Source organism: Plectropomus leopardus, chromosome 8, assembly GCF_008729295.1.
Source record: "Plectropomus leopardus isolate mb chromosome 8, YSFRI_Pleo_2.0, whole genome shotgun sequence".
NCBI lineage: Eukaryota > Metazoa > Chordata > Actinopteri > Perciformes > Serranidae > Plectropomus > Plectropomus leopardus.
In genome coordinates this window covers 23,402,530-23,429,320 of record NC_056470.1, presented here as the reverse complement: position 1 = coordinate 23,429,320, position 26,791 = coordinate 23,402,530, and the positions used below count along the sequence as shown (strand labels likewise).

Sequence of the window (26,791 nt, the reverse complement as noted above, 5' to 3'; positions counted from 1 at the left end):
ACGGTGCCATTCTCCCCTCTTCTAGGTGTTCAACCACCACAGAATTGAAGCTAGGGAGATCATCTGCTAGGCAATCCAAAAGCCAAAATGTGGATCTGTTCAGTGTAAGTGCAATGTTCTGTCTTCACATGGAGCATTATTTTAATGGCAAAATGCACTACAAACTTCTGCAAATGCTCTGTGACAAAACAAACTTGAATTTTTTACTTGTAAAGCTTCTGAACTCATGTATCTATGTGAGATTAGCCACGAGCAAACTATACTGACACTGTTCAGTTCAGAGCAGTGCTGCCTCCTGGGGTAAACCGCTGAACTGGTGTAGTGTTGCAAAATATGTTTTTCTCGCTTTGTCGTGCACATCTTATAATACAGACAACTCAGTCTGAATTTTAGTCACTTAAACTAATCTTGGTTCAGTTTATTTTTCACATTTTGTCAGTGCTGTAAGTTTATTTATAACTAACTCAGAATGTTTTGCAACTTCTGCGACACAAATCAATCTACTGCAAAAAAAATCCTTTAAAAAATGAAACATAACAACTGCTGGTCGAAACAAAATAACTTCACGTCTGAGAGAAAACGATTCCTGTGGAAAATCATTGTGTGATGTTATGTTTGTTTGACCTTGTGCTTTGCACCCTCTCTTAAAAACAGTCTCTGCTGACTCTGAGTCAGACAGCGCAGATTGATGAGTCACAGATGAGCAGATTAAGGCTGCTTCTTCTCCTCCAGCTGAAGTCCACCTTGTTCCTCCGCTGAAACTTTTCTCTTAACCAATCTCCTCATACACACTCCCCCTCACTGAACTTCCAGTGCTGTTCAGCAAATCTCACACTCTCTCCCCTAATCCTCCTCCTCCACTTTCTCAAAACATGATCCCTGGTCCTCCTATTCCTCATCCTCTGCTCTCTCTTCTTAACTCCCTCACCCCGCTCCCCTTAGTTCCCATAATTGTTGTTTGTGAATGATTATGTGCTAGCTGCTGGCGATCACTTGAAAGGTTATCGCATTATTCTCAGACAGAGAGAACTGTTACAACTGATTACAGCTGCATCTAATAATTATTTCTACTGTTAATTAATCTATGATGCATATTTTGGATTCATCTCATAAGTCAAGAAAATTACAATATCCCAGAACTGAAGTTGGCGTCTTCAGGTTACTTATTTTGTGTGATCAACAGTCCAAAATCTAAACATATTCAATTCACAGTGATGTTAAGAAAGGAAAAGAAGCAAATCCTCGCATCTGAGAGGCTATAACTACTAAGTGTTTGGCATTTTTTTGTTTGCCTTTATAATTCGACAGGCAAATTCACAAAAGGATAGCGCTGCTTTTGCAGCTTCTATACCTGCACAGATAAGACAAAAAGAAACCGTGGAATTCTCAAAGCACACGCAAAGGGTGAAATGCAGCACTAATTGAGCTGCCAGGAAAAAGCGGTCCTGTGCTCTTGTGCTATTTGCAGATATTTAAATTAGATAATATGCATACATTTGGCGCAAAACTGGCAACTTTCTATGCAAATGAGCGTAATTGCAAAACAGTCCAATCAACGAAGATCAGCGCTAATAGCCACAAGCAGTTACAGGGAAATTATTAGTGTCCTTAGAGAGATGGTGCTAACCGAAGCGCACTGACGACTTGAATGTGAATATCTAAGTAAGTCAAGTCAAAATACCTTGCCCTAAGTTTTGAGGAAAGCCTCTGCAGCTCACAATCTGAAAATATCAAAATGTTAAAATGCCATTGTTCTGCCTATTGTGTTACTGGCACCAAGGCAACATTTATACTTTTCCACCAGTATAAGTGCAATAAGATGTACTAAGATGGCAAATTGCACTCAGCTGCAAACCTTTATTGGGGACGTTTGCACTGAAATATCATTAATGCAATATTTTTTGTGGAGAAACCTCTGATGTTGAGGCAGGACAGATAGAGGTTGTAAGTAATGCACATATCATGGCGCTGTCAGCAGCCGAAATCCATTCTTTGTTAATTTGCCCTTAACGCAACGACGACCGTAATATTGATTGCATGCCTCAGTCTGAGAGGTGGCTCCTACTAAAACAAACTTGGTCACAATTTGTGTCAGATTGTGCAGTATATGAGTAGTGAATTTATCGCTATGATGCAAAAAGGTACTTTAGAGCACAGGCGCGTCATCAGCTCACATCATCCATATCCGCCGCTCTTGTGTCGTATTCTGATATTTTGGTTTGTAGTCATGGGTTTCAGCAGCAGTCAGATGTGAATATCTGGTCCTAAATTTGTCACATGATCTTTGGTTATCAAAGCTCCAAATTAGAAAATTGGCTTCTTTTGTAAAAAGGAAAAACATGTTTATATTGCTCAGAATTAAGTATCAAACAAATGTTTTTAGTAAGTGAAAAATTGTTTTGTATCAAGAGGCAAAGTCCCTCCCCTTCTGTTGGACCATCATGGGGCCTTTTTTTTTTTTTTTTTTTTTAGAAAAAAATGTACCAAGTCAAAGGGGGGAGACAAATCACTTTTTGGATCTCGATGAATTGCAATAAATTACATGTAAGTTGTCACACTGTATGTTTTTTGTCTTTCTGTTCCCGGCTGATATAAACACCAGGAGTCGTTAAATAAACAGGTCAGACAGTATAACATTTGTGTGGGAAACAAAGCTTAGGTGACATGCATAGTGCGAGACGAAAGAGTTCACTTAGCAGTTTCCCACAAAATTAAATAGTATGACAAACTGTGACTTGACATGAGAATTTTATCTTTAAAACATCATTTGTGTAATTCATGGCGAAATTCAAACGGGATTAAAAAAAAAAAAAAAAAATTTCCATTCATATTTTTTTTTGAAAATAGATCCCATAGGGGGACACCGAAAGGGGAGGGACTTCACCGTTCTATTGCACTATTTTAAATTTCAAGCCATACTCCGCCGTATGTCTAACCATTGTAATAGAAGATTAATTATTCTTATTACCGACCCCCTGGCTGCCTGCCCCTCATCACCTGGCCTCTCGCCTGAGCTCATAATAATGACAGGCTGGTGTCACAGCTAACAGAGATGATCTCCGCTGCTGTCAGTCGCCTCTCCTGCCCCAGTGACTGCCTGTAGCCTCCTTCTCACTTATCCTCTCCTTCATTTCCTCTCTGTCTTGCTCTCTTTGAACCTCTCTCTCTGTGCTCTGGTAGAAGGAACACTGTCCTGCATCTCTCAAGACTCACTCACACAGGCCCATAATGATGCTGACATTTAACACAATACAGCAGGGTTATTCCAGCAGCAGTGCACAAGGTCAACTCATTAGAGGGCATAATTGATGTAGGGTGCATATCCCAACCTGCCACTAATAGAGATGTGGGTCAGCTGGCATGGACGGTGATTTAACAACAATAAGGATTGGACACAAATGAGGGACCCCCAATGTCATTCAGTGTCTGTGAGGATACTTTGCACTCGGTCAAACAATTTGTTCTGTTTTGACAAAACATTTATCCCTTGGTCATTCCAGGCCAAAAGTGCCAGCTGTAGCCAACAGTGTAGTGTGTAGGAACATGAATGGCTCAGTATAGAAGTGAACCAGTTGAGAATCCACATAAAAACCATGCGCCTACATAGCAAACAAAAATAGAAAAAATAGCAGAGTATGAGCCAACTGAATACTCAATTTTCTAATCAAAATCAATGGAACGTTCAGTCAAGCTCTGATCTCCTCTCACTTATTCGCTCCAAGTACAGTATTTTCAAAATAAACCACATCCAGAGCAGAAAATAATACCTTTCACAATACCCAGTTATTATTTAGGCAACATAGAGACAATGGCAAAGAGTGACAAAGTCTCTGAGGTCCAATTGAGCTGCAGCCGTATTCATATCATATACGAGTTCCTGACCTAATGTGCTCCTCCTCCCCTCCCCTCTCATTCATCCATCTCGCTTCTTTACCCAGCCTCCCACTCCTTCCCACACTCATCTGCTCCTCGACTGCCATGCTAACTCAGCTCATCGTCTCTTCTCCTCATTTCATCCCATCCAGTCCGAGCATTTTCAACCTGCCGCCCACTCTCTTCCTCACTTTTCTCTCCTGCCTTCTCATTATGTCACTCTTTCCATGCCAGCTATTCAAGCTGTTGTCTGTTCAGCAGACAACAGAACATTCTTTTGTGCTCTAAATCACACATCCTTTGGCGTGCAAACTTCTGTTCCTGCACCTTTTTATCCAAACATCTGACAGCAAGATGTAATACATACCTCTTTGAACCAGCATGGTGACCTCGCTGCCTCTGGGACATTTGCTCAGCAGGTCCACCACCTGATTGTGGCTCATATTCTGGACATTTCTCTTGTTGACCTCCATCAGAATATCTCCCTCTTTTAGGCCACGACAGCGCGGATAGTCCACTATCTGCTTGACCCTCTGCCCTCCTCCCGTCAGGCTGTCTGCGATTGTGAAGCCGAATCCCTTGTCGCCCTTCTCCATGTGGATGGTAATCAGCTCGGGCTGGGTGGCTATGGATGAGGCCAGTGTGACCACATCACTGGAGTAGCCGTGCGAGCCGTTGGACGCCACCTCAGCCGAGGGGCTGTGCGGCCGTGGCTCCCTCATGCCGTTTACGGGTCCGGCCTGGTTGGACGGTGAGTCAAATGTCTCCTGTCCGTTGACAATGATAGGCTCTTTGTCCAAGATTGCCACTGAGGTCACCAGGCTAGTGTTGGGGTCATCAGGGTCAAAGGGCAGCGGGTAGCCACGGCATAAGGCCAGGTCCACCATGGAACCGATGGGGATGGATTGGAAGATCTTCACCACCTGAGCGTGGGTGTAGCCCAGCACGATGGTGTCATTCACACTGACTATCACATCACCTGCACCACGGAAAATGATTCTGTCAGTGATGCTGTCATATACATATTTAACAGCTATTTACTGTTAATATATCCAGTCAAAACACTGTTGGTGTTGTTTAATATAATTCCCCAGTTGTGTGAAATTCAATTATTCAGTGTAATCAGGCAAGAACAAGGTGCCTGTAACAGGGGTGCACTGTGCCTCAAACCCAATGTATGCTGGGACATGATCAAGCTCCCCTGCCACCCCGAACTGCAGGGCCCAATTCAAATGCAACAGTAAAACCTAAAATGACATCACCTCAGTAAAACAGTGCAGTTGGACCAAATCAATATATTTGATCGTCACTATCATGTCATCATATTGACAAACAAGTATGAATATAGGAATATAGAATAAAGGGCTAAAAAAAATATCCACTCTGGTCCCTTAAGCCCTTGCTGAATTCACAACGGGACATCCCTGAGCCGTCATGGGCTTTCAAAGTCTGAGTGCTTTAGAGGAGACACTGGGACTGAGCTCCTAAGTACCACTGAACAGTGTTAATGTAGTGGAGGGAGGTGTGTTGAATGAAAACAGTGCCCCCTGTGGATAGTGGTCATGTACTGCACCTGTCTCCATCTTGCCATCCACGGCTGCAGGCCCATCCAGCACCAGACTTTTGATCTGTAGGAACTCATCCGGCTCGTCGCCGCCGACCACAGTGAAGCCGAAGCCACGACGACTCTTCTTCAGCTTTGTGTTGATGAAGGTTCCTTTCAGCTCTGCTGGGTTTCTTGTGAAGAAAGGTTTCCCTCCTGTCGAGCAACCGAGAAACAACTCTTACTTTAGTGTCCATCTGCAGATTCTACATTCAGCATTCCTTAACAATGACTGCAGTAATTTTGTCTCTCAGATGAGGATCATGCTTTGTAGACAGCGTTCTTATATGTGGAAAAATTTGCAAGTTGAGACAATGACTGATTCCTCTAATGTAGGGCGCCATCAACATCAGCTGTGGCAAGCTACAAAACAGTGGATTGGTTTGTCTTGTTATTAGAAGTTATGGTTGCTGGTGCATCAACATCTTAGACAGTTTGCCATGTGTCCAACATTTTAGGTCTGCAGCACAGCTGCTTGATTATGGCAACAAAAAAAAGAAGATTATTTTGGTGAATGTGAATATTTATTAACGGCAGGTTTTCTTAAACTTATAAAATATTATTCAACTGAAAAACAAATTTAAAAAAATAATTGTAGAATAAATACCTAAAAATGCACCTAAAAAAGAGAAAATAATTAATATGTAAACATAGTGCAAGAAGAAAGAGAGACACCCTGCACTCTTGGCATGGACTGCAATTACTCAGGGCAGCTTGCATGGAGTGAATAGCAGTATAATATATTTGAATATATTTCTCACTTATTCCCTGATGATCTGAATAAGTTGCTAAAGTGGTTGCTAGTCACTTTCTAGAAAGAAGGTAACTAAGAGGGTCTGAAAAGTTGCTGAATCCAATTCTGCATGTACTTTTTTTGTGGTTTCCTTATATATACATTTCCAAAGTCGTTCTTTTTGAACGTCACATCAACAAACTATAAAAACAACAAATCAGCAGAAATTAAATATGTGGAATTTCAAATGTAGATGAATTCAAAATTTGTTATTCATCTTGACAACATAATATATCTTTGGGCCACTGTCAAGAAAACATCAAATTTAAGCAGTAATAATGAAGTATATACTGCGTGTATACAACATAACGACTTACGTTTGGCTCCTGCAGGGACGGGAGGTAGAGTTGACGGGACTTGCGGGTCCCTGTAGGTCTCCAGGTGGTTTGGAGCGTAGTTTGCTAATGGAGCTGCTGCTGAGGAGTGCTCCTCTATCCACTCTGTATGAACACAATCACACACACATTATCAACACACACTCAACACAAGAGGTGTATTTACATGCCACACACATGCATACATATAAACACTTGACAACAACGCACGTATAGACACACAGAGCTTTAAGCACACACTGTACATACTTGCCATTCACTTTTACGCCTCAGTTGTAATTAGCTCCTCATCTACATCAGCTTCTGCTAGTGTTATTTGCGAATGTCATATTGTACAAAAAAAGTAATATATATGCAAAACAGTTTAAATTTTATTACATCTCAGGCTAAAGCAGGGGTTTAGTCTGGCACTGTGGGCCCTGCTAAGACAAAATCGAGACAACTGCATCTGTATGTCCAGAGGTTTTCAACACAGAGCAAACATCTGGATATGAATAGATGGAGGAGAGTGTCAGTATTTCAGGAATATAATTACACAACATTGGAATGGGATAATCTGAGCCATAGTACAGTACAAAAAATATTGATAATGTAACATGAAATAAAGTAAATAATGCATGTTTTCACCCATATTATTCTTATTCTTTGTCTTTTCTTTATTTGGGGGATAATCTGAATTTTGGAACTACAGTTCCTATAATGTAATGGTATTGGGAGATGTAAACGGGAAGTGTAATGTTGCCATGTATTCAATGAGTTAGGTGTAGACTACAGCTTGAGCCCATTCCTTTTTGCCTATATCTGTAATTACATTTTGGCAAATGGGCATCAATTAAGTGTGCTCAATAAGCTTTTAGCAGTTCCTGTTTGCAGCGTATTAAAGGATAAACAGACAGCTATCACTTCATTACTGTGGGACAAAAGAAAAGCAAAAATGTGATGATTCTCAAGCAAATTTGAGCATGGAGCATCTTTTTTTCTATGATTTCTAAGCAGATTTGTGGACATGTATTCAGAGATAATGATATGTATATAATATATAATGAAAAGTGTAAGTTCCACTGAATCTAAAAATGCGTCAGTCAAGTCTGTATGTTAAAATATGACTGATTTATGACTCTGACGACTACAGTTTTTGACACAACTTGCAGCAATTGGGTTCTTACTGTTTTAAAGTACCCTAATTGCCTCCATGAGCTGCATGTCAGTCGCTGCAGCTCCAGCTCCTCGCGGTGTTGATGAATGGGCAAAATCACAGAGCCAAACTACAATAACTAACTTCCCGTTGTTCTCCGAGCTCCAGCAGGTACCTGTCCTTTTCACCTCACACAGTATTTTAACGGCTCTCCCCCCGACCCCCCGGGGAGGCACGTCTCACACTAAAGTAAAAAAATCTTTCTCAGCTTTTTATGGCAATGCAAATTAAATGATCAAATACAGAATGATATAGAGCATATATGATTTTAAATCACAGAACTTAAAATCTAAACACCAAAGACGACACAAGGGATTCGGCCAGCCATATTTTAGTAAAACTTTGTCCCTTTGAGAATCAAAATTTGCATTTACTGAATGTGGGTTTTTTTTGGATCATGTATTGACAGAAGTTGAAGTCAAGTCACAGAAGAAAGGAGAATAGCAGTCTGGCCAAAACCCAGGAGAGCACTGGACGAACTAGAAGGACATGACACTCACAGACATGAAGAAAGAAAGAAATGGTGCCGTGCCAGGGCAGGAAACGAACCTCGAATATACCGCTCACCTTCTGGAGGCTGCGGCTGCTGCTGCTCCAGGATTTTCCGACGCCGCGCCTCCACCACTGGGTTCTCATACTGGGTCTTTCTGTTAATATGACTGAGATGACGAGAGGAAGAGGAAACAAGATGAAAAGGTAAAAAAAAAAAAAAAAGATTAGACAAAAATGTTACAGGATATAAAAACTCATATGTTCTCTTATCAATGTGAAGGCTCAGCTTAAAAGAATCTTTAAAGGAACAATTCACCCTGAAATACATATTTTTCCTCTTACCTACAGTATTATTTATTCATCTATATTGTTTTAGCGTAAGTTGCTGAGTGTTGGAGATATCGGCCATAGACGTCTGTCTTCTCTCCAAAATAATAGAACTACACACCAAAAAAATACATTATAAAAACACAACACTAATGTCTCTTGGTGGGTGTCAATGAGGTGATGAACTTACTCTACATAGTACACCCCATACACTGGGTCTTCTATCCTTTCCCATCCTGGAGGCAGCTCTGAAATACAGAAAGCACACAACATAAAACACAGAATAATACGTAAACCTCTGTCATTAGCAGATATTTTATGTAAAATTGTATTGTATCAAATTCAGCTATCTTATCCAATCTCTCTGATTATGGCACTTGAGGGTTCACGTGACTTTAATGTTTTTCTCACAGTTTTGAAATTGTTTTGCTATGTTTATAAACGTCTGGACATGCTGTCTGAGTTTTCCAATAAATGCAAAAACTGGATCAAATGCCAAGAATAATTAAGGTAAATAACAAAAGACTTTTAGACCCAAAAAACTGGATTAGTTGTAACCCAATTTATGTTGTTTTTAAAACCAATGTTTTTCTGTTTTATCTCATTTCTTAAATTTTAGATGTAGCTTCTACATGCCAAGGACTCTTCTTCCGTTATTTTTTTCTGTTTTATTACATTTGTAAAAAGTAAAATGTTTCAAACAGGTGCAAAGGGTTAAGCAGTAATAATGAAGTATATACTGTGCCAGTAGCACTTATATTGTATGTCGTCAAAGGACATTCATACCTAAATTATGACCCCAATCACTCTCCTGCTGCCCACAACTACTTTATTATATTTTACTGACTTAATCATGACTAAAACATCTCACTAAAACTGTGTGGAAACAACAAAGGGTCTAAAAACATAAAAACTCAAGTGCTAACATCTGCCTTTGTCTGCATGCAATCGTACTAAATATTACCACATTATTCCACTCAGCTTGACATGGTCTCAGCCTGTGAACACACCCCTGCGAGTTGTACACACACCTAACCACACTCCAAGGGAACAGGCAGACAGACGAGGCCTATTAAACTGACACATCCCCATTAAGATGTTGGCATCTCAGTCCTCCTCCTCCTCACTGTATTTGATTTCAGACAAAGACATTACCTCCTTGTGTTACCGTGGGCTTCTCCAGTCCAGTAAACACTTTTATAAAAGACTGGATTTCACAATCAATAATCGCAGACTGTCTGCATCTGAGCAGCCAGCAATAATAAAGGCTTACAGCCAGACATTCAAGGCCTTGTTTGGAGCTGAGCTCTTGTTCCATTATGGGTTTGTTTGTGCTACCTGCAACTGGGACAAGAATCAGCAGCTGAGCCATTTGCTAGTTTGTGAAGCAGCTGCGAGTACATATATCAACCTCTTCAAACCCTTAGCATAACATATAGGACTTTTCCATCTGCACGTTGGCCACAGCAAGTCAGAACGTGCCGCTTTGATTTACATTTCCATTACCAGTTTAAAAACATGCCAAACTGTACTGAGTCGTGCCCGAGATGGACCATCTCCAGAGTCGGGTCAAAGCCCGCCCGCCCCCTTTTAAAGCAGATTGCAGTAGCGTAAGATAGGCTTTGTCATGGTTCAAGAGCAGTTCAGTGTTAACACTCATGAACCATTATAGATCAGTTTTGTCATTCTGTCCCCGTTTTTAAGCAAAAAATGGTAAATGCCAATCAAAATCATAACAACAGCTTGAAAATCCATGATTATAAGTAGCTGGCTACCAACAACCTTTGCACAGTAGGACTGGGTATTGGCACTCAAAAACAAAATCATAAAAAAGTACTTTTTGTTTGGTTTTGCATCTAGCCAATCACTGCAAACCTTCCATAAAATGCGATGTGTGATTGACAGTTGTGTGGTGAAATCTAGCGTGGTGTATTTGATAGAGCTGGCAGTTCAATGTGCCGGGGTGACATCAAAAGTACGACTTTATGACAAGGCTGTGGCTGTGGCATTTTATGCAACTGAGTGCTTCCATTCACTTGATGGGTCTCAAATGAAATAGAAAAGAAAGGTATCGAATGAAGCACTCCTCTGGTATCAGTATCACTTTAAGGGTACTGCTATTAGAACTAGTACCTTCATTTTTTAAACGATATCCAGCCCTATTGCATAGTGCAATAAATGCAAACCGCACTAAAGTGGGTGTTGCTTTTAAATGTCATTGACACAAGACAAGTACATAATCAATTAAAAACGCAGCTTCAGGTGTGTAGCCCTGTTGTATGTCTGACGCACCAAACCAAGCCAGCACATGTGTATGGAAAAGGGCTAATAGTTCAAATGTGAGCAAATAACTCCTGGAATTTAGATTATAAACCATGACCAGCAGAATATCGGAATTAGTACATCAAAAGCAAATTGAATGATCCTAAATCCCAAACGGCATGACCTTTGGATACTGATGTTAGAATTAAATCAGATCTATGATCAACAACATACGACTGAACCAAATACGGAACAAGACACGTCCCTGTAATAAATGTGAAGGATTAATGAGCTTAAATTTTTCGAAACATTTGAAGAGCAGAGCAAGAAATGTAATAAAACAAACTGCCAACAGGAATAAAATTAAATTGGACACAGACCCAGGAATAATTTATGATAGTCAGGTGTACATCAGATGGTTTAATTTACCATCTCTAAACAAACTGTCTCTGTTCTGCAGGAATCTGAAGAATTATGCTATCTATAATGCTATTAATGTTTCGGTAAACAAGTACCACTGCTCTCTGTAGCTAGCACAAGCATCCATCACGTCAGTCCTCTGCTTGTAGGTTACAGAGTGTGAGCTGGTAGAGCATCAAATACAAACATTAAAACATTGCTATGCAGTGTCTTTCGTGGTTAAAAGTCTTAAATTCCTTTTTTTTCCTACCTCAAAAATCTCTAAAGAAGAATTTTGAAGCTTCAAATTCAAACAGCATGATCAGAAGTCATATAACCACAGAGCAGCTATTTAGAAATAATCAAATTTCAAAGATGGACAGGCCATACCTGTCATTTAACCTAATAAAAATCCTCAGCATACATTTTTTTAAAACAAAAAAAACTTACCTAGATCACTCTCCAGGTCTTCCGTATGTATCCCTTCTTCTCCAGAGTGAAAGCAGGATGAAACAAAGAAAACAAAATGAAGAGTAGAAAAGGGGATAGATAGAAGAGAAGAGGTGGGTCGGGAATAGAGGAATCAAGAGCAAATAAAGAATGGAGTGACAGTCCAGAGAAAGGCAAACAGGGAAACAAAAACCCCTTAGTTTCAAAGCTTACATTAAACAGGATAAAACACCTTAACAAAGCTGAGCAATGTAGAGAGGTGCAGCATGCCACTTTAAATTTCACCACTTGATGGTGCAATTTTGTAAACTGTGTTCTGAAATAGTCAAGTGACACGGGGGAATTTATCAACATTTTGTTGCTATTTGGGAATTATTTGTCATTTTGTTGTGTGACAGTAGTTGTGAGAGAATGTAAAAGCTACTATTTACTTATATTACAGAAGTAGGACTCATTACAAATCTTGATTTTAACGCTTCTGGGAAATGAACTATTTCATTTTTAGTAAACAAGGAAGCACCATGTATGAGACCTCATGCACCAGCTACTGATCCCCGAAGCACCATGCAGAAGTCAGAATGTACACTTTCACTGTGTGAAGTAGCTGCTTACCATCGTCATCACACTCTTCCAGAGGCCTGGAGGCTTTGTCTCGACACCGAGGATCCAGCCATGATGTGGTCTTCGTGTTGTGGCTGAGAGGAGACAAACAAGACAACAGAATAATTCAACACAGGCCGTCAAACCGACATATAAAAGCACAGCAGGGGTGCATGAATGCATCAATAAGAATTAGAGAGTAAACCACGTCAGCAAGTTTACAGAGGACAGAAGACGCCTGCTGCAAAGAGAAATGAGAATAACAAGAGCGACACAGGCAGGATATCAACAATAAATGACCTGACCCCTCTATTGTTAAACAAGTAAATACTGTTAAATCAGTGATAGCAGAAATGAACATACAAGCTCTGAAAAGACACAGCCATGTCCTGGTGGTGTGCCTTTGCCGTGCTGCAGAGAGGACAGAGAGGTGGAGGTAGTCAGGTGATCAGGATGTGATCTCCTTTAGAGATCGGGGCATGCAGGGATTAACAGGAAAGCAGTGGCACCCAGGGGGCTGGGCAGGTTGGCTGGGGAGGCCTAAAAACCAAATCATTGGGGAAGACAAGCCACTGGACGAACAAAAGTGATCATTGTGCAGGTAAAATACAGAAAACACCAACTACAGTATGAGCTATGGTGAAAAATGCATATTCAGGCAGTGCAAAGAGCGTGATGCAGCAGCTAAAACTGTGAAATGTTTCAGGCTGTTGATACATACTCTATGAAGTAAAGCTCTCCGCTCTCGGTGTAAGCCATCTCCCAGTTCTCAGGCAGCGGTCCCAGCGGGTCCTCCGGAGAGACCTGCGGTTCTGCGAGGGTCTGCTGCCCACTTTCTGCTGTGGAGGTGGCGGCATTGTTCAGAGCACAGGATGGAGCATTATCACGTGCGGGATACGGCCGGAGGATGCCGCCGCGGCTCTCGTCCTGGTCGTTAGGGTTGCCTGTGCACAACAAAGGAGAGGGGAAGAGACTACGTACTAAAGATCCTGGGTAACACAACGGGCACAACACAGAACAATGACAACAACAAAAAAGAACAAAAAAAAAAAACAGTTTATGTTTTGTGCATGCAGGAAAAGAACAGATGAAATAAGCAGACATGCTCACTCTGGTTCCTCTGTAGCACATATTCAACTGTAAAGGTCCAGTGTGTAGGATTTACAGGCATCTGGCCATGAGGTGACAGAACTGAAACTTCTCCCGGTGTCAAGCATGTAGGAGAACTATGATGGTTGATGCGAAAACACGAATGGCCCTATTGAAAGCCAGCAGCTCCTTTTACAATGCTTTTTCAAGGTGGGGATATTGTGCTGGTATGCTGCCTCCCTGTTCTGTGTAAAATGTACAATTGTTTGTTTAGAGAGGGCTGCTGATGCATATATTAATTTATCACACTAGAGTCCGAAATCGTCACGTCTGTCATGCCTCTTTTGTGTCCACGGTACCGGCATGCTGTCTAAAATCACACACTGGAGCGCCACGATGCCCTTGTTGTTTGGTCCTGTTTATAACAGCAAAAGGAAGGGAACCTTCTCTGTTTAAAAGGGGCTTGTGATTTTTCCGCTTTGGGCTACTGAAGAACAACATGGTGGACTCGTGAGAGGACCCATTCCATATGTAGATATAAATGTCTTATGCGAAGGTAACAAAAACAAAATAATTATTTTCAAGTGAATATACAGTAATGAAAACATACTTCTGAATATTTTTTACCATTTCTGCAACTAGACGCCCCTAAATCCTACACACTGGACCTTAAATCACACTAAACTCTCCATAACTGCCCTTCCCCCAACCTTAAGTTTAGCTCCTGTGGTATTCTAGTGTACTGAAAGGCCCCCAGGAATATGCAAATTTTTTCAGCAACAGGGTTTCCCAAACTGTTTTTGACCCCCACCCTGTTTTACCTCTCCACCCATAAGCTTTTTTTCTCCTAAAGCTAGCTGTCCCCCAACCCCCATCCCCACGCTCTCCCCAGATCTCTCCCCAATGTCCTCCTCCACTTCCGTGGGCCTTTCAGAATTTGATCAAATGCTAATTCAACACTCTGGCAGCCTGGCAGGGGGACAGAGAGGGCATAGATTCACAGCATCAAGAGAGAAAAAGAAACCATCGCCTGCACTCAACAAAACAGGATAGAGCTTTAAGGAGAGAGGATATGCCTTAGCTTAAAAATATCATATTGTCACCATTTTTTATGCAAATTTGAATTTACACGCAGATGAAAAATCTGTCTTTTTAATAAATATCTGGCAAATACAATCATCACCTGAAATATGCACACTTGATGAACATGTTTAGATGCCACAGGGAGTTTAATGATCCAGAAGTTAAAACAGAGGATACAGTTGGGAGAGGATGTGAGGCCTACAGCATGGAGAGCCAATGAGTGCAGCTCGTAATCTACTTTCCCCCACTACACCCCTCCTCACAGGCAGATGGCAGTGTTTGGAGGCTCACAGAAAAAGGAATCAGCATCACAAAGGCATGATGTAACCGCCAGACACCCAGCTCCAAACAACAGGGGAGAGTATCATAAACATACAGACATTATCTCTCTCCCTCTGTATCCCTAATCTCGGGCACACACATCCACACACAGATTCTCCAAAACAAGCATCCACTCGATGCAGCACAGATGGAGAATACTACACAAGCACAAAGAGAGCTGCAGATGCAGAAACTTCAAGAGGTTGTAGAGGTGCAGTGACGCCCTCACCTGTAAAACTGTTGTTCATTTCCGTGGCCTGGTCGTCATCGTCGTCGTCAGCAGGCACTACGCGGGCGTTTTGCATGTCATTGTAGGACTTGGTGCGCTTTGGGGTGGACTGCTTGGAGTCTGCATCACTGAGAATCACTGTCCCACTGATGGGCTGCCTCGGCGGCTTAGGGGTCCCATAATAGTTACCTAGGCAACAAGAAGGACATTAGCATGCTTGAGAGAGACACAGAAGGAGAAACGGAGACAGAGAGAGGAAGCCGGGGATAAAAACAGGCAGAGCGTGGGGACAGAGAGGTAGCAGGCAGAGGATCTATGAAACCTCCTAATCTTATGCTGAGAGGAAAAGACATAAAGCTGGATCACAATGTGACCATGAATTGTGGAAATAAGCTGGTGGAAACACAGAGCAGTTCTAGTTTGTGTTCGAGGTTGCAGAGCTGTATTATCTGGATTCTCAGAGCATACTAAGCAAAAACATTGGGCCAGCTCACAACACCCAACTTGTTTCTGACTGAAATCGTTGCTGTTAGTGGGGCAAACAAAGAATTCGTCAAGTTTTTTCTCTTATAGAATGTCACATGTATCCACTTATTTGCTGTAAATGTGACAGAAAGAGGCACCCTGGTGGCCACAGGTTATAATGCAGAAAACATAAGGGCAATGTCAAAGCAATAGTTTAACATTTTGGGAAATTTTCTTACTTGCTTTCTTGCAGAGAATTAGATCAAAACCACATTTAGCTGTTCGTTAACATGTTGGAAACAGCTAAAAGAGCTCTCTTAGTGGGTAACTAAGGTTAATATCAGTTCCTCTAAAGTTCACTGTTATGTGTCATTTGGTAATCTTTATGAAAGCCAAAATGTTAAGGCCCAAACACACCAAACTGACATCAGAGAACCGCCGGCAGTGAAAGCTGCTGTGTCACCTCATGTCGCCTGTGTCTTGACCAAAAAGTTGCACCTTAACAAACCTGCAAAGACTCCAACCGGCATTGAACCAGCACATACACAAACCAGCACATACACAAAATGCGACCAGATGCAGTGGGACATCCTGGTATTTTTGGCATACTGCATTTGAAATACTATGTTTGGGACCTACTAAATCTTTTTCTGGTATACTAAATGGTGTGGTTGTATGGGTATTGTAATGCACAGGCACATATGATGTGTGCAACACGTAGATGAAAGTGGTCTACTTGTCTTTTTCTCAGCAAGAAAACATATAGCTGTCAAACTATTCCCGAAGCATTTTGAAACTGGCCATGGATGTTGTTGCATGTCATCTCCCCTCATTTCCTGTCAGCTCTCCACTGGATACTGTCTAATAAACTAAAATCACCGCCACACAGTTATATGCATCTGCACTAGTAACACAAGTTTCATTTTACATACAGGTCAGTGAAAATGTGGATGTCTTACACACATCATTCCCTGGCAGCACAGAGGATCTATATAATCAGCACAGTTTCAAGGTTAGTGTCACTGACACCTGAGGGAAGATCAGAAATTTAGAAAGTTGATGTCTAATTTTTGTTGAAAGGCATCATTTTATTTTATTGAGTTCCAGCACAGCAATACAGAGCTCAGACTTGGACGTGGAAATTCAGATATTACACGGATGTATTTCTCATACTGGGCTGCCTTACTGCTACACATCCTGTGAAATAAGTCTCATCCAGAGTAAAATATATATTTAGCTGTAACCTGCTTTGGACTTTATTAACGAAGGACACATCAAATGCAGTCATTTATTGATATTTTCAGAAGCAGTTACTAAATGAAGATCAGCACTTACTAAATGGGCGAATTTTATGCCATGTTGGATTGCACATAAGATAAATTTGATATGATTCATATGACAAACAGTGCAAAACTCAAAACATAAATAATGAAGAAAAATACAATACAAAATATGAAAAAATAAAAGAAATATGAAGAAATATGTTTTTTAGTTAGTAACGACTATAACTACCACTGAGCTATATGAGGGAGACGTTGTCTGTGTTACTTATAGATTTTAGGTTTTCTGTCAGACATCAGACAGAGATAACAGAGATATTACCCAATAACACTCTTTTAATGCCATTTCAGGTAACATACTATACTATGATGTTTTTATGCAGTTTTGGACTACATACAACACTATCACTTTTTATGTTATTTTGGGCGACATACTATACTATAACTTTTTAATTCAACAACATATTATCCTATGACTTTTTCATGTTATTTTGGATGACATAGCATATGATGACTTTTTTATGCCGTTTTGTATGATACACTATAGTATGAGTCATATAGGTCATAGTATAATGCGTCAATCAAACAGCATAAAAAAGTAATTGTGTAGCATGTCATCCAAAATAGCAGAAATAAGTCAAAGTATAGTATGTTGTCAAAAAAAGCATGAAAAGTCATAGCATAGTATGTTGTCCTAAACAGCATAAAACAGTTATGGTATATTTAAAGTCATACAAAAAAGCATAAAAAAGCCATTGTTTATTATGTTGTCCAAAATAGCACTAAAAAAGTCATAGTATAGTATGTCGTGCAAAATAGCATAACAAAGTTATAGTATAGTTTTTCATTCAAAATAGCATAAAGAGAGATAGTAGACAAAAAAGTCATCCTTAAGTATATTGTCCAAGATAGTATAAAAAACTCATTAAAAAATAAAAAAGCATGCTATAAATTTATTATATATATTTTTGAAAAATTGGAAAAATTGCCTCAAGGTGTTATTTAGATATCACATTTACAAAAATGAGAGAGACAGGTCGTAGTGACTGTGACCTTTGACCTACAACCACTAAAATCTACTCAATTCATCCTTGAGTCCAAGTGGATTGTGTGCTAAACTAAAAGAAATTTGAAGCTTTCCAGAGATATCACTTCCATGAGAGTGGGAGGGAGGGACGCACGAACAGGCAACCCAAAACATAATGCCTCCAGCCTTCGATGTCACCGGCGTGAAGGCATAAAAATCTCTAAAAAAAAAATACCCAACAAAACTGTGAGGAAAGTTGTAAGATGGTACATATAATCAAAGATGTTTCTATAACATCATATATCTATAGAACTCCAGAGTTACTTATAAATCCATAATCCTATCTTCCTGTGGTTTTCTGGATGGCCACAGACTCCTGTGGACAGATATTTGACATTGTCTGCGTGAAAGGGAGAAATGTGCCAACACACAGCAGAACCTGTGCCAAGCAGATTAATGTCCTAACATTCTCTCCCTGCTCCGTGCACACAATCACACACACACACACACATACACACATTAGACTTCGCTCTGCATAGCACACAGACCCAAAAACAAACACATCCCCACACACACACTTTCGCACACACAGGTTTGTGTCAGTACGAGACTTAGCGCTGCACAACACTGTCCTAATCAGAGTGAGAGGGACAGATTTGGAGTGACCTGCTGTCTCCTGAATGCATCTCCTCCCATCATGCACAGTCTAATCGGAATCAACTGAGTGCACCATCTTACAGCCCGCCTGCATGTAGGAAAAATAAATGTTGCTATGCTGATTCAATCTGTGGAAAATCAGGACACCTGCGCTAGCATGGAGCGTCAGTTCTGATCATCTTCCTCACCTTCATATGTCCCTATTTCCAGAAGTGTGCCACTATCCTCAAGTTCAAGGAAGTCCTCCACTGACAGGAAGTTGTAATCCACCCCTGGGACCTCTCCGTCTCGAGGGGGGCGGGTTGTACCTAACGACAGGAAGAAAGAAGTAAAGTTAAGGAGGCGGCAAAACACTTGATAATATAAACCATGGTGTTTACAATTGATGAGAAGATGAAATAAGATTTTTTTCCTCCTGACACATGTTCGATATACTCAATAAGCTTATTGTTAGTGTTAAAATGCAACATCACATCATTCATTCAGCTTTTTTTGCAACAGGGGGTGGCAGTAAATGAGAGAGCTCTAAAATGAAGAGGGTATGATTGTAATTCAGCACGATGATTGGCAGAGTTGAGTGGCTGCGAATATTATGTCAGGAAATTAAATCGAGGCTCTGCATCCCTCTGCCTCTTGGGAAAGTGCCGCCTGCTAAAAAGATAAAATAAAGGTCACCTTAAGGAATAGTCCTGACTCTGTTATCAATCCATCAGTTTCTTCACGGTGAGTCTGGAATTGTAAAATACACTAGCATAATAGTATTATAGTCACTTTATTTAAGCTGTTACTGATTGTTGAAGCTGCTTTGTCCCTGTTAGGACTGCACTGCTGAGCTGATACACTTACAGCATTCTTATGCATTGTTTAACTGTAGTACAATAAACCTCTTTAGTCTGAGGTATTATAAACCAGGACTGATTCCCAAGTGTGAAAACATGATGTGAAACAGGATATTTTACATAATTCCAAAAAATATTCACATTAAACTCCCAATCAACGCTTTAGTTTCACATTCTGTTTAAAAATAAATTGACCTCAAGATTTTCCTCACTGATCTTACTGCCCTGAGACTGATCCCCTATTTGAGTTGATGACTGGTGGTCTGTGGTGTTTTTACTTTGTAGTGGGAACAATCTGTAGGAGGAAGGTGACACCAGACAATGGAGACAGAGGCAATTGTTTTTCTCACTCTACATAAAGGAGATGAGATGACAGGCCAGATGGTATACGGAAGTTGTAACCCATCTGTGGTCAGGACAGGAGTGTATCCATGCACACTGTAATGCGTGCAGCAGAGAAGCATTGTGAACTACACACAATGCCTCCTACTGGGTCTTAGTAAGGGTAAACAGACATACAGTAACATACTACTGGAAAAGAGCAGCTACCCTACAACAAGGCTACAGCCCGGCTAACATCTCTGTGAGGCTGTACTCACAGTATACATAGCTGCACTTTGAGCTAAATGTGAAAGCATCTTAGCACACAAACTACAGCTGAACATGATGGGAAAGTCAATAATTTAGCATGTATTTGGTCAGACGTTGTAGGGCCGCCCCCGAAATGTTTTTAATAGGGGTTATCGGCCTGGCTGGTTACTGGGGCCAATATTTGGCATTTTGCTGATTATCTACCTCAGAGAGCTATTTCTATGTATTTATTTATTTATTTTTAATTTCTTATTTGACTTAATAAAAAAAAGTTGCTGAGGCCTTGCTGTATGTGAGGTTGAAAGTTTCAGTTTTGATGAAACATTTGCTAAAGGTATTTAAACAAAGTTTGGGTTGGAGTTTTTTATATTCTAAATATTGACCAGCAGAGCACCAGCGAGAGAGAGATTTTCATTTTTATTATAAGTGTATATCAGTTGCAAATATCACTTATCAGTCTCAATAACTACTAATAATTGGTATCGGCCCTGAAAAATATCAGTCAACTTTTAATTTTTAATCATCAGTTGAAGACCTCTCAGTCAACTGAGATTATTCATGTAAACCAGGTTTTTTTTTTTTCTTGTCAGTCAGTTTGCATTGTACTTAAAAGGTCTCATCTGTCCCTAGATTTAGCTGCAAAGTGGCCCATGCTTCTGTGATACTCTCAGGTACAGGTAGCTGCAGACCCAGGGTGAGCAGTGAGACAGAGGTAGTATCCCTAAAGGAAAAGAGCCTCGTCATGTTTTCATCACTGTTTTCTTCTACCTTCTGCTTAAAAGCAGTGGATTTACAACTCACAGCAACTTAATATTATATACACGTGGCTTTTGTTTGATATCGAGTGCAAAGTACAAACGTCTCTGTCAATCCATCAAGTCGTTATTGTACTTATCCAGTGAAATAGGATAAGTGAAATCTTTTACATTCTACCAGCAGGAAAGTCAGAGGGTCACCAAAGTCACTTGGGTTTATCCAGGCATCATGGAGATCTTCTCCAGATTTCATGGAAATTCACAGAATATATGTTGAGATATATCAGTAAAAAGCCATATTTTGCAACAAATGAAGTGCTTGAGATGACAGTCACCAAAAACATTTTGATCCATCCTCTGGGGAACATGAATATTAGTACAAAATTACATATCAATCCATCCAAAAGTTATTAGCTAGATATAGATATAACACTGAACCAAAGTGTTGAATAAAAATTAAAACTGCTCAATCCAGGCCACTAGCACTGTTAAAAACTCTTTTTCAGAGCAGATATGACTGTTGACAATCACTCTTCAGCCACTTTTACATCATCTATTTTAGACAAGTGAGCTCATGTTTGACACAAGACTCTTTCTTGTTGGAGTGTTTACCTGAGCCTCTCCAATATGCAAGCTCACACTCTGCGTCCCTCAGGGTCCATCCAGCCCACAAACACCTGATAATAAGCAGGTATTTACCGCTCAGTCCTACACCTGTACTGCACTGCAAAGGCAGAAACTGATTCTCTTTATCGCTTCTCTTCCTGCCTTTTTGAAGATGATTCTCAAAATAAAATGAAATGAAAGGAGGGCAGAGATTCAGTTGACAAGACATAGTGTTTAAGATGTGAGCAAAAAAAACTAAAAACACAATATATCATCGAACTGACCATTTACAGCAGCAGCACAGAGGCAAAGTGCTGCTTTGTATTCGCCTCAGTGGATCAGGATGAGATGAAAGTGAAGTTGTCTGGGAGTTTGAGTCATAGGACGAGGTGGTCCCATGGTGGGAGATGTTTCTGAGGCTCAGTGTGCTCTAATGACGCTGTCTGCTGAGCAGGGAATGGAGCTGTTATTCCAGGCTATTCCCCACAGTGGAGGGCTCTGATAGGATGACTAATTCTGGTGTGCCTATATTACAGAATATTGAAGGCTGAGCGCTGCCTCTTTCAACTTTGGTTATGTGTTACATCATTATACGTTTCACATACAACAGTAAATTCTCTCAATATTTGATCTCTTTTCTGTTTTAAAATAAATTTTATTGAGTTTCATAGTGCACGACAACAACCAAAGACAACAAAACAAGAGAAGGCAAATCTAAACAAAAGAAATATAACAAGACAGCACTAAAAATTGAGACTCATAGTCATGGCACACTGGTATCAGAGAGAACAACACAGTTTCCTGGTACTTTACCACTAGTTCACATGAAACAGAAATAAGGCAGGAAAGATTATATTTAAAACAGGACAAGCAAATAAAAACTCCATTCAGTTCGATTTTATGAGATGGATTCACACTGAAAGTTAATCCACCCCTCTTTAGTAAGTCTGTACTTTTATAAGGTAAATGAACTAAGACTGGTTGCCATATTTTTTTAAAAAAGTGTTGTTTCCTTTTAATGTAGCAGAGAGGTTTTCCACTGGTAAGACCTTGTATATTTCTCTGTACCACTGTGTTACCGTTTGGGGGCTTGTCTTTAATCCATTAAAATAAAATAAATTGTCCAGCTAGCAACAGCAATTTCATCAGGAGAGTGTATTGTGAGTGGTTAAGATCAAAACCTTCTGGTGGGAATCCCAAAAGAAACAGTGCAGGTTCAAGCTTAAATTTCATTTTTAAGATTATACAGAGTTCTTTTTTTAACATTTTTCCATACACGTGCAATCATTGGGCATTGCTATATTAAGTGAAAATAAGTCCCCACCTCTTTTTGGCATTTTTTACACAGGGGAGAAATGTTAGAGCTACATTTCTTAAGAAACTGAGGTGTGCGTTGTGTCCCGTGAAGTATTCGATACTGGCTTTCCTCAAGGCGATTACATGTAAAGATCTTATTTGACAGTAAAAAAAAACCTTTGACCATTCTTCCTGGCTTAGTTGGGTTTTGAGGTCTTTATCCCATGTGTTGGTGATTTTAACAATGTTATATTGATCCAGGGACTGTAGCTTCTGATGAATATGGAAATAAACTTTTTTTATATATATATATATATATTTGGAGTGGGTAAAAATTTGTCAAGAGGACCCCTGATGTATTTATCATCAGGACACTTACATGAATTGTAGATTCCCAATAGCCTCACACACTTCCCATTCAGTAACTGGGGAGCATAGAGTTGCCCTTGCATCATCAGACAGAGTTGATAGTGCAATTTTGTCAAAAAACTTGTAACTCGGGGTAGAATTGTACTTACATTCAGATTCATAGTTCAGAGCATATTTCTTTTGTTACTTTTGTCATTTTTGGTGGTCTGATTTTTTTTGAGGGATTGTAGTCCATTATCATGTCTAAGCCCCCCCCAATACTAAAATCACCCCCATAATTGTATAGTTTGTGGATAAAGAGTAAAATTCCCTGTCAAATGTATTAGGGGCATAGACAGATCCTATTAACACATAGTCCCCAAAAAGGAAACCTGTTTTAAGGATATATCTTCCATTTTTATCTGAAAAGATTTTATCAATGGTGAAGTTAAGCTTTTTATGACTTAATACTGCTACTCGCCTACTTTTGAGTTATACGATGAATAAAAGACCTGTCCAACCCATTTCCTCTTTAGTTTTAAATGTTCTGCATCAGTGAGATGAGTCTCTTGGAGCAAAGCTATTCCAATGTTATCTTTCTTAAATTCTGCAAGAATCTTTCGTCTTTTAACTGCACTGTTGATACCCTTAAAATTAAGTGTCACAATTTTAATCGTATTCATTTATGCTATCTTTAATACATGCAGCTGTGCTTTCTTGGCTGACAATAATAGTATACAAAACTGTAAATGAAAGAGGTGCTAGCTGAGAAAAGTAAATAAATAATAAATACTTCTTGTATATTAGCACAGAGCCATTGTGAAATAAAACCATTAACTGCTTCTTAGCCAATGTTTTCACAGGGCAGCAGGCAAAAAAAAATATAAAGATTAAAAATTGCACGGCATTTAAGGATCATCTGAACCCTCTTGTTAACACAAAAATATATTTTATCCCTCTTACTAACAGAAAAATATATTTTAACCCTCTTATTAACACAAAAAAATATATTTTAAGCCTCTTACTAACGTAAAAATATATTTTAACCATTTAACTAACACAGAAATATATTTTAACCATTTATCTAACACAGAAATATATTTTAACCATTTAACTAACACAGAAATGTATTTCTACAATGTGTGCGTTTAGTCCAGCTGCAGTCTGAAGCATCACGTTTGGGTATTGCCCCGGAACATGAATAAGGCAGTGCGTCCCGTAACGTGTATAAATAATAACCAAAACATTGAGCACATGGCTACATCACGTGACACTGCAATTAGTCAAGTTATACTGACAGTACGGGCTATGTTGATACTATGAAGAGTTGTTTCGTAGTTTAACAATATTAGAGTCGTATTCATGCAGTGGACTGGAGAAAAGTCTCCTCTGCTGTGCGGAACCTTTGCTCCGTGCCACCGGACCCGTCCGGACCGGGCGGAAACACGGATAGCAAAGCCGGGTTTCTCAACATGAATCGGATGCGTTAAAGTTTGTTGAATTCACGGCTTTTTTCCCCTCACAGCTGCGGAGAGATCTTGCTGTATGAAGAAGGATTAACTCTCGTTTATTCTTGGCTGCGGCCATAAGTTTCAGCCTGTCTCTTGAGTTGTGGATTTTGTTTATGACCGGCGGATTTCGGACTTCTGTGGGCTCTGTCGATCTTTATACGGCCTTTCTCCATCTCCAGTCCAAAGATCCTCAGGAGCCAGCCTTTAAAGACTTGCATGGGTTTTTTTTTTTTACGGATATTTTCCGTTTCCACGGATATTTCACGGATATTATCATCGAGGAGCTCGGTGAGTACCTGTTTCTGTGTTTGGGATTCTCTTAACTTGTTCAGGATTCGTCACGTTGTCGATACGCTTTGCTTGAATGTCCAGCTTGTTGTTTATACTTTCCATGGTAGCATTGAGAGGCACAAGTGTTGTTTTTTTTTCCATGACCTTGCTGGTGTTTTTGGTCACTTCACGGATTAACGTTGCCATGTCTAAATTGGAGGCGTCCATGTGTGTGACTCGCTGCTAGCTTCGTTAGCCTCCAGTGCGGTTGTTTCTTCTTGAAGTTGAAGTTGTTGTGTCGGTATTTAATTATTTTGTCTCCTCGGCATATCCACATTGCTGTCGTGTCAGTATTAGGTGTTTTTTTCTTGTTAACTTCAGTAAAGGAAAGATTACTGGCAGGGTGGCAGGAGCTCAGCTGACACGCGTCTACCTGGCAGCCATAATTTAGATTTCTAAATTACAAAGTGACCTATAAATATTGTATCTTATAACCCTCATGATAACTTGTTGAACTTGACGTTGTACTGCCTCAAAATGTGCAGATTTTGTTCATCAGAGGAGGACTCTGCAACCGTTTGACAATTCAACCTCCTCCTGCTTCTGAGTTACGTAACTTGATCTGCTGTTTGTACTCTGCTTCTCTGTGAAATACTGCACAATTTAAACGCAGTAAATTCAGTACAGTAGGACATCACTCTTGTTGCGTGGGAGCAATCAATCATCACCATCGCCACAGTGTGATGTATTTTATGTTACATCCATGGATGCTCAAGGATACAGTCATATATATGTGCCCGTGCAGTGGGAACCACCAACAGATCATCACCTTACTACTGGAAAATTATTGGCTGCAGCAAACTTAAACAAGAGAAGACAATTGTCACGTGTATCATGATACAGCAGTATAACAATATTAATTCTCAAACAGGCAATTATACTATTTATTATAAATAATATTGTTTATTTTTAATCAAAGTAAACATTGAAGTTTTATTTTCTGATGATCTACACTGATCTTTCTGTGAATTATTTTATTGAGTTCTCATTGTTTAAACCTAATTGCAAATAAACATCTCTTCTACTGAAGACGGCAATGGAAATTTAACCCTTTGGTCCCCAGTTTAAAGGTGGACTAGTTCAACAAACACTGGGCAGCAAAACCATCAACAGCCAGCAATGCAGCACAGGAATGTCCTGTGTTTCAGTCCTTCCAAAGACCGAGGTCAGTGCTCACAATGGACAAATTACAGCTAACTATTAAATAGACCAAAAGACTACGCCCAAAAGAAAATACTGGAGAACATGATTTACTTAAATATTTAATAAGGTGCAAACAACTAATGTTTTGATGCGCACCGTGTCTTCAGAGTCAAACAGTTACGGCACAGTTTTAAAAACATTTAACAACCTTCTCCATATAAAGAATCAAAGTAATTATGAGTTGCAGCCCTAAATCCATTTTTGTTCGCAACGGCATCCACAATGGCCGAATACAGCCAGAGATATTAAAGGGATAGCTATCATAGTATAAATGGTACAGCAGGTCTCTGACAGTCGACTAATTTGTATTGTGTCCTGGTAAATATACGGTTATTTGCATATTGCACAGACAATCTCTTATAACAGAAAGATGATAAACATACATGACATAATAAAATATGTTTTTCATCAGCACTTGTCATCTGAAGCCCATTTGATGATGAAATTTACTGTTGCTAAAGAAACATTGACGTCTTTAAAGAAAAAGCTATTTTGCCAGAATCATAAACTATGGAGTCTGTGTTTCGTGCTGGAGATAATTCCTGTTGAATAACTGGCAGCTTGTCTTGAGTTGACTCTGAATGCTCTCAGTGTATGACAGCAACAGTGAGGTAGGGCTCGTCTCCATACTATCACAGTGGATGGTCTCTATTTTCTCAGGCCAGAGAGACAATGACTGGACCGTACTCGGCCCTGACCGCGGCTCTGATGGACTAACAGTCATCAATGGGCTCCATTCTTTCACTGTGAGAAACCAGGCAGGGCATGCATGAATGGAAAAATGAAGCAAGAGCACATTTGGAAACGTCTTCAGTTATGAAATTCCACCAAA

The 26,791-nt window shown here is 40.0% G+C and overlaps 1 protein-coding gene across 13 annotated transcripts in view; it reads right to left on the bottom strand.

Moving 5' to 3' along the window:
• LOC121947397 (membrane-associated guanylate kinase, WW and PDZ domain-containing protein 1-like) overlaps positions 1–26,791 on the bottom strand; it is a 118,159-nt gene that overhangs the window by 29,303 nt on the left and 62,065 nt on the right. For 2 of the 13 annotated variants that reach the window (XM_042492429.1, XM_042492434.1), the window contains exons 3-13: positions 18,669–18,788; positions 15,052–15,240; positions 13,051–13,318; positions 12,693–12,740; positions 12,342–12,424; positions 11,730–11,768; positions 8,809–8,866; positions 8,349–8,458; positions 6,587–6,709; positions 5,447–5,632; positions 4,241–4,852 (exon numbers count right to left, since the gene is read on the bottom strand). In XM_042492429.1, the coding sequence (XP_042348363.1) occupies positions 4,241–4,852; positions 5,447–5,632; positions 6,587–6,709; positions 8,349–8,458; positions 8,809–8,866; positions 11,730–11,768; positions 12,342–12,424; positions 12,693–12,740; positions 13,051–13,318; positions 15,052–15,240; positions 18,669–18,788 (1,836 nt within the window). The remainder of the gene's footprint in view (positions 1–4,240; positions 4,853–5,446; positions 5,633–6,586; positions 6,710–8,348; positions 8,459–8,808; positions 8,867–11,729; positions 11,769–12,341; positions 12,425–12,692; positions 12,741–13,050; positions 13,319–15,051; positions 15,241–18,668; positions 18,789–26,791) is intronic. The other 11 variants (XM_042492432.1, XM_042492442.1, XM_042492437.1 and 8 more) reach the window with 9 other exon arrangements.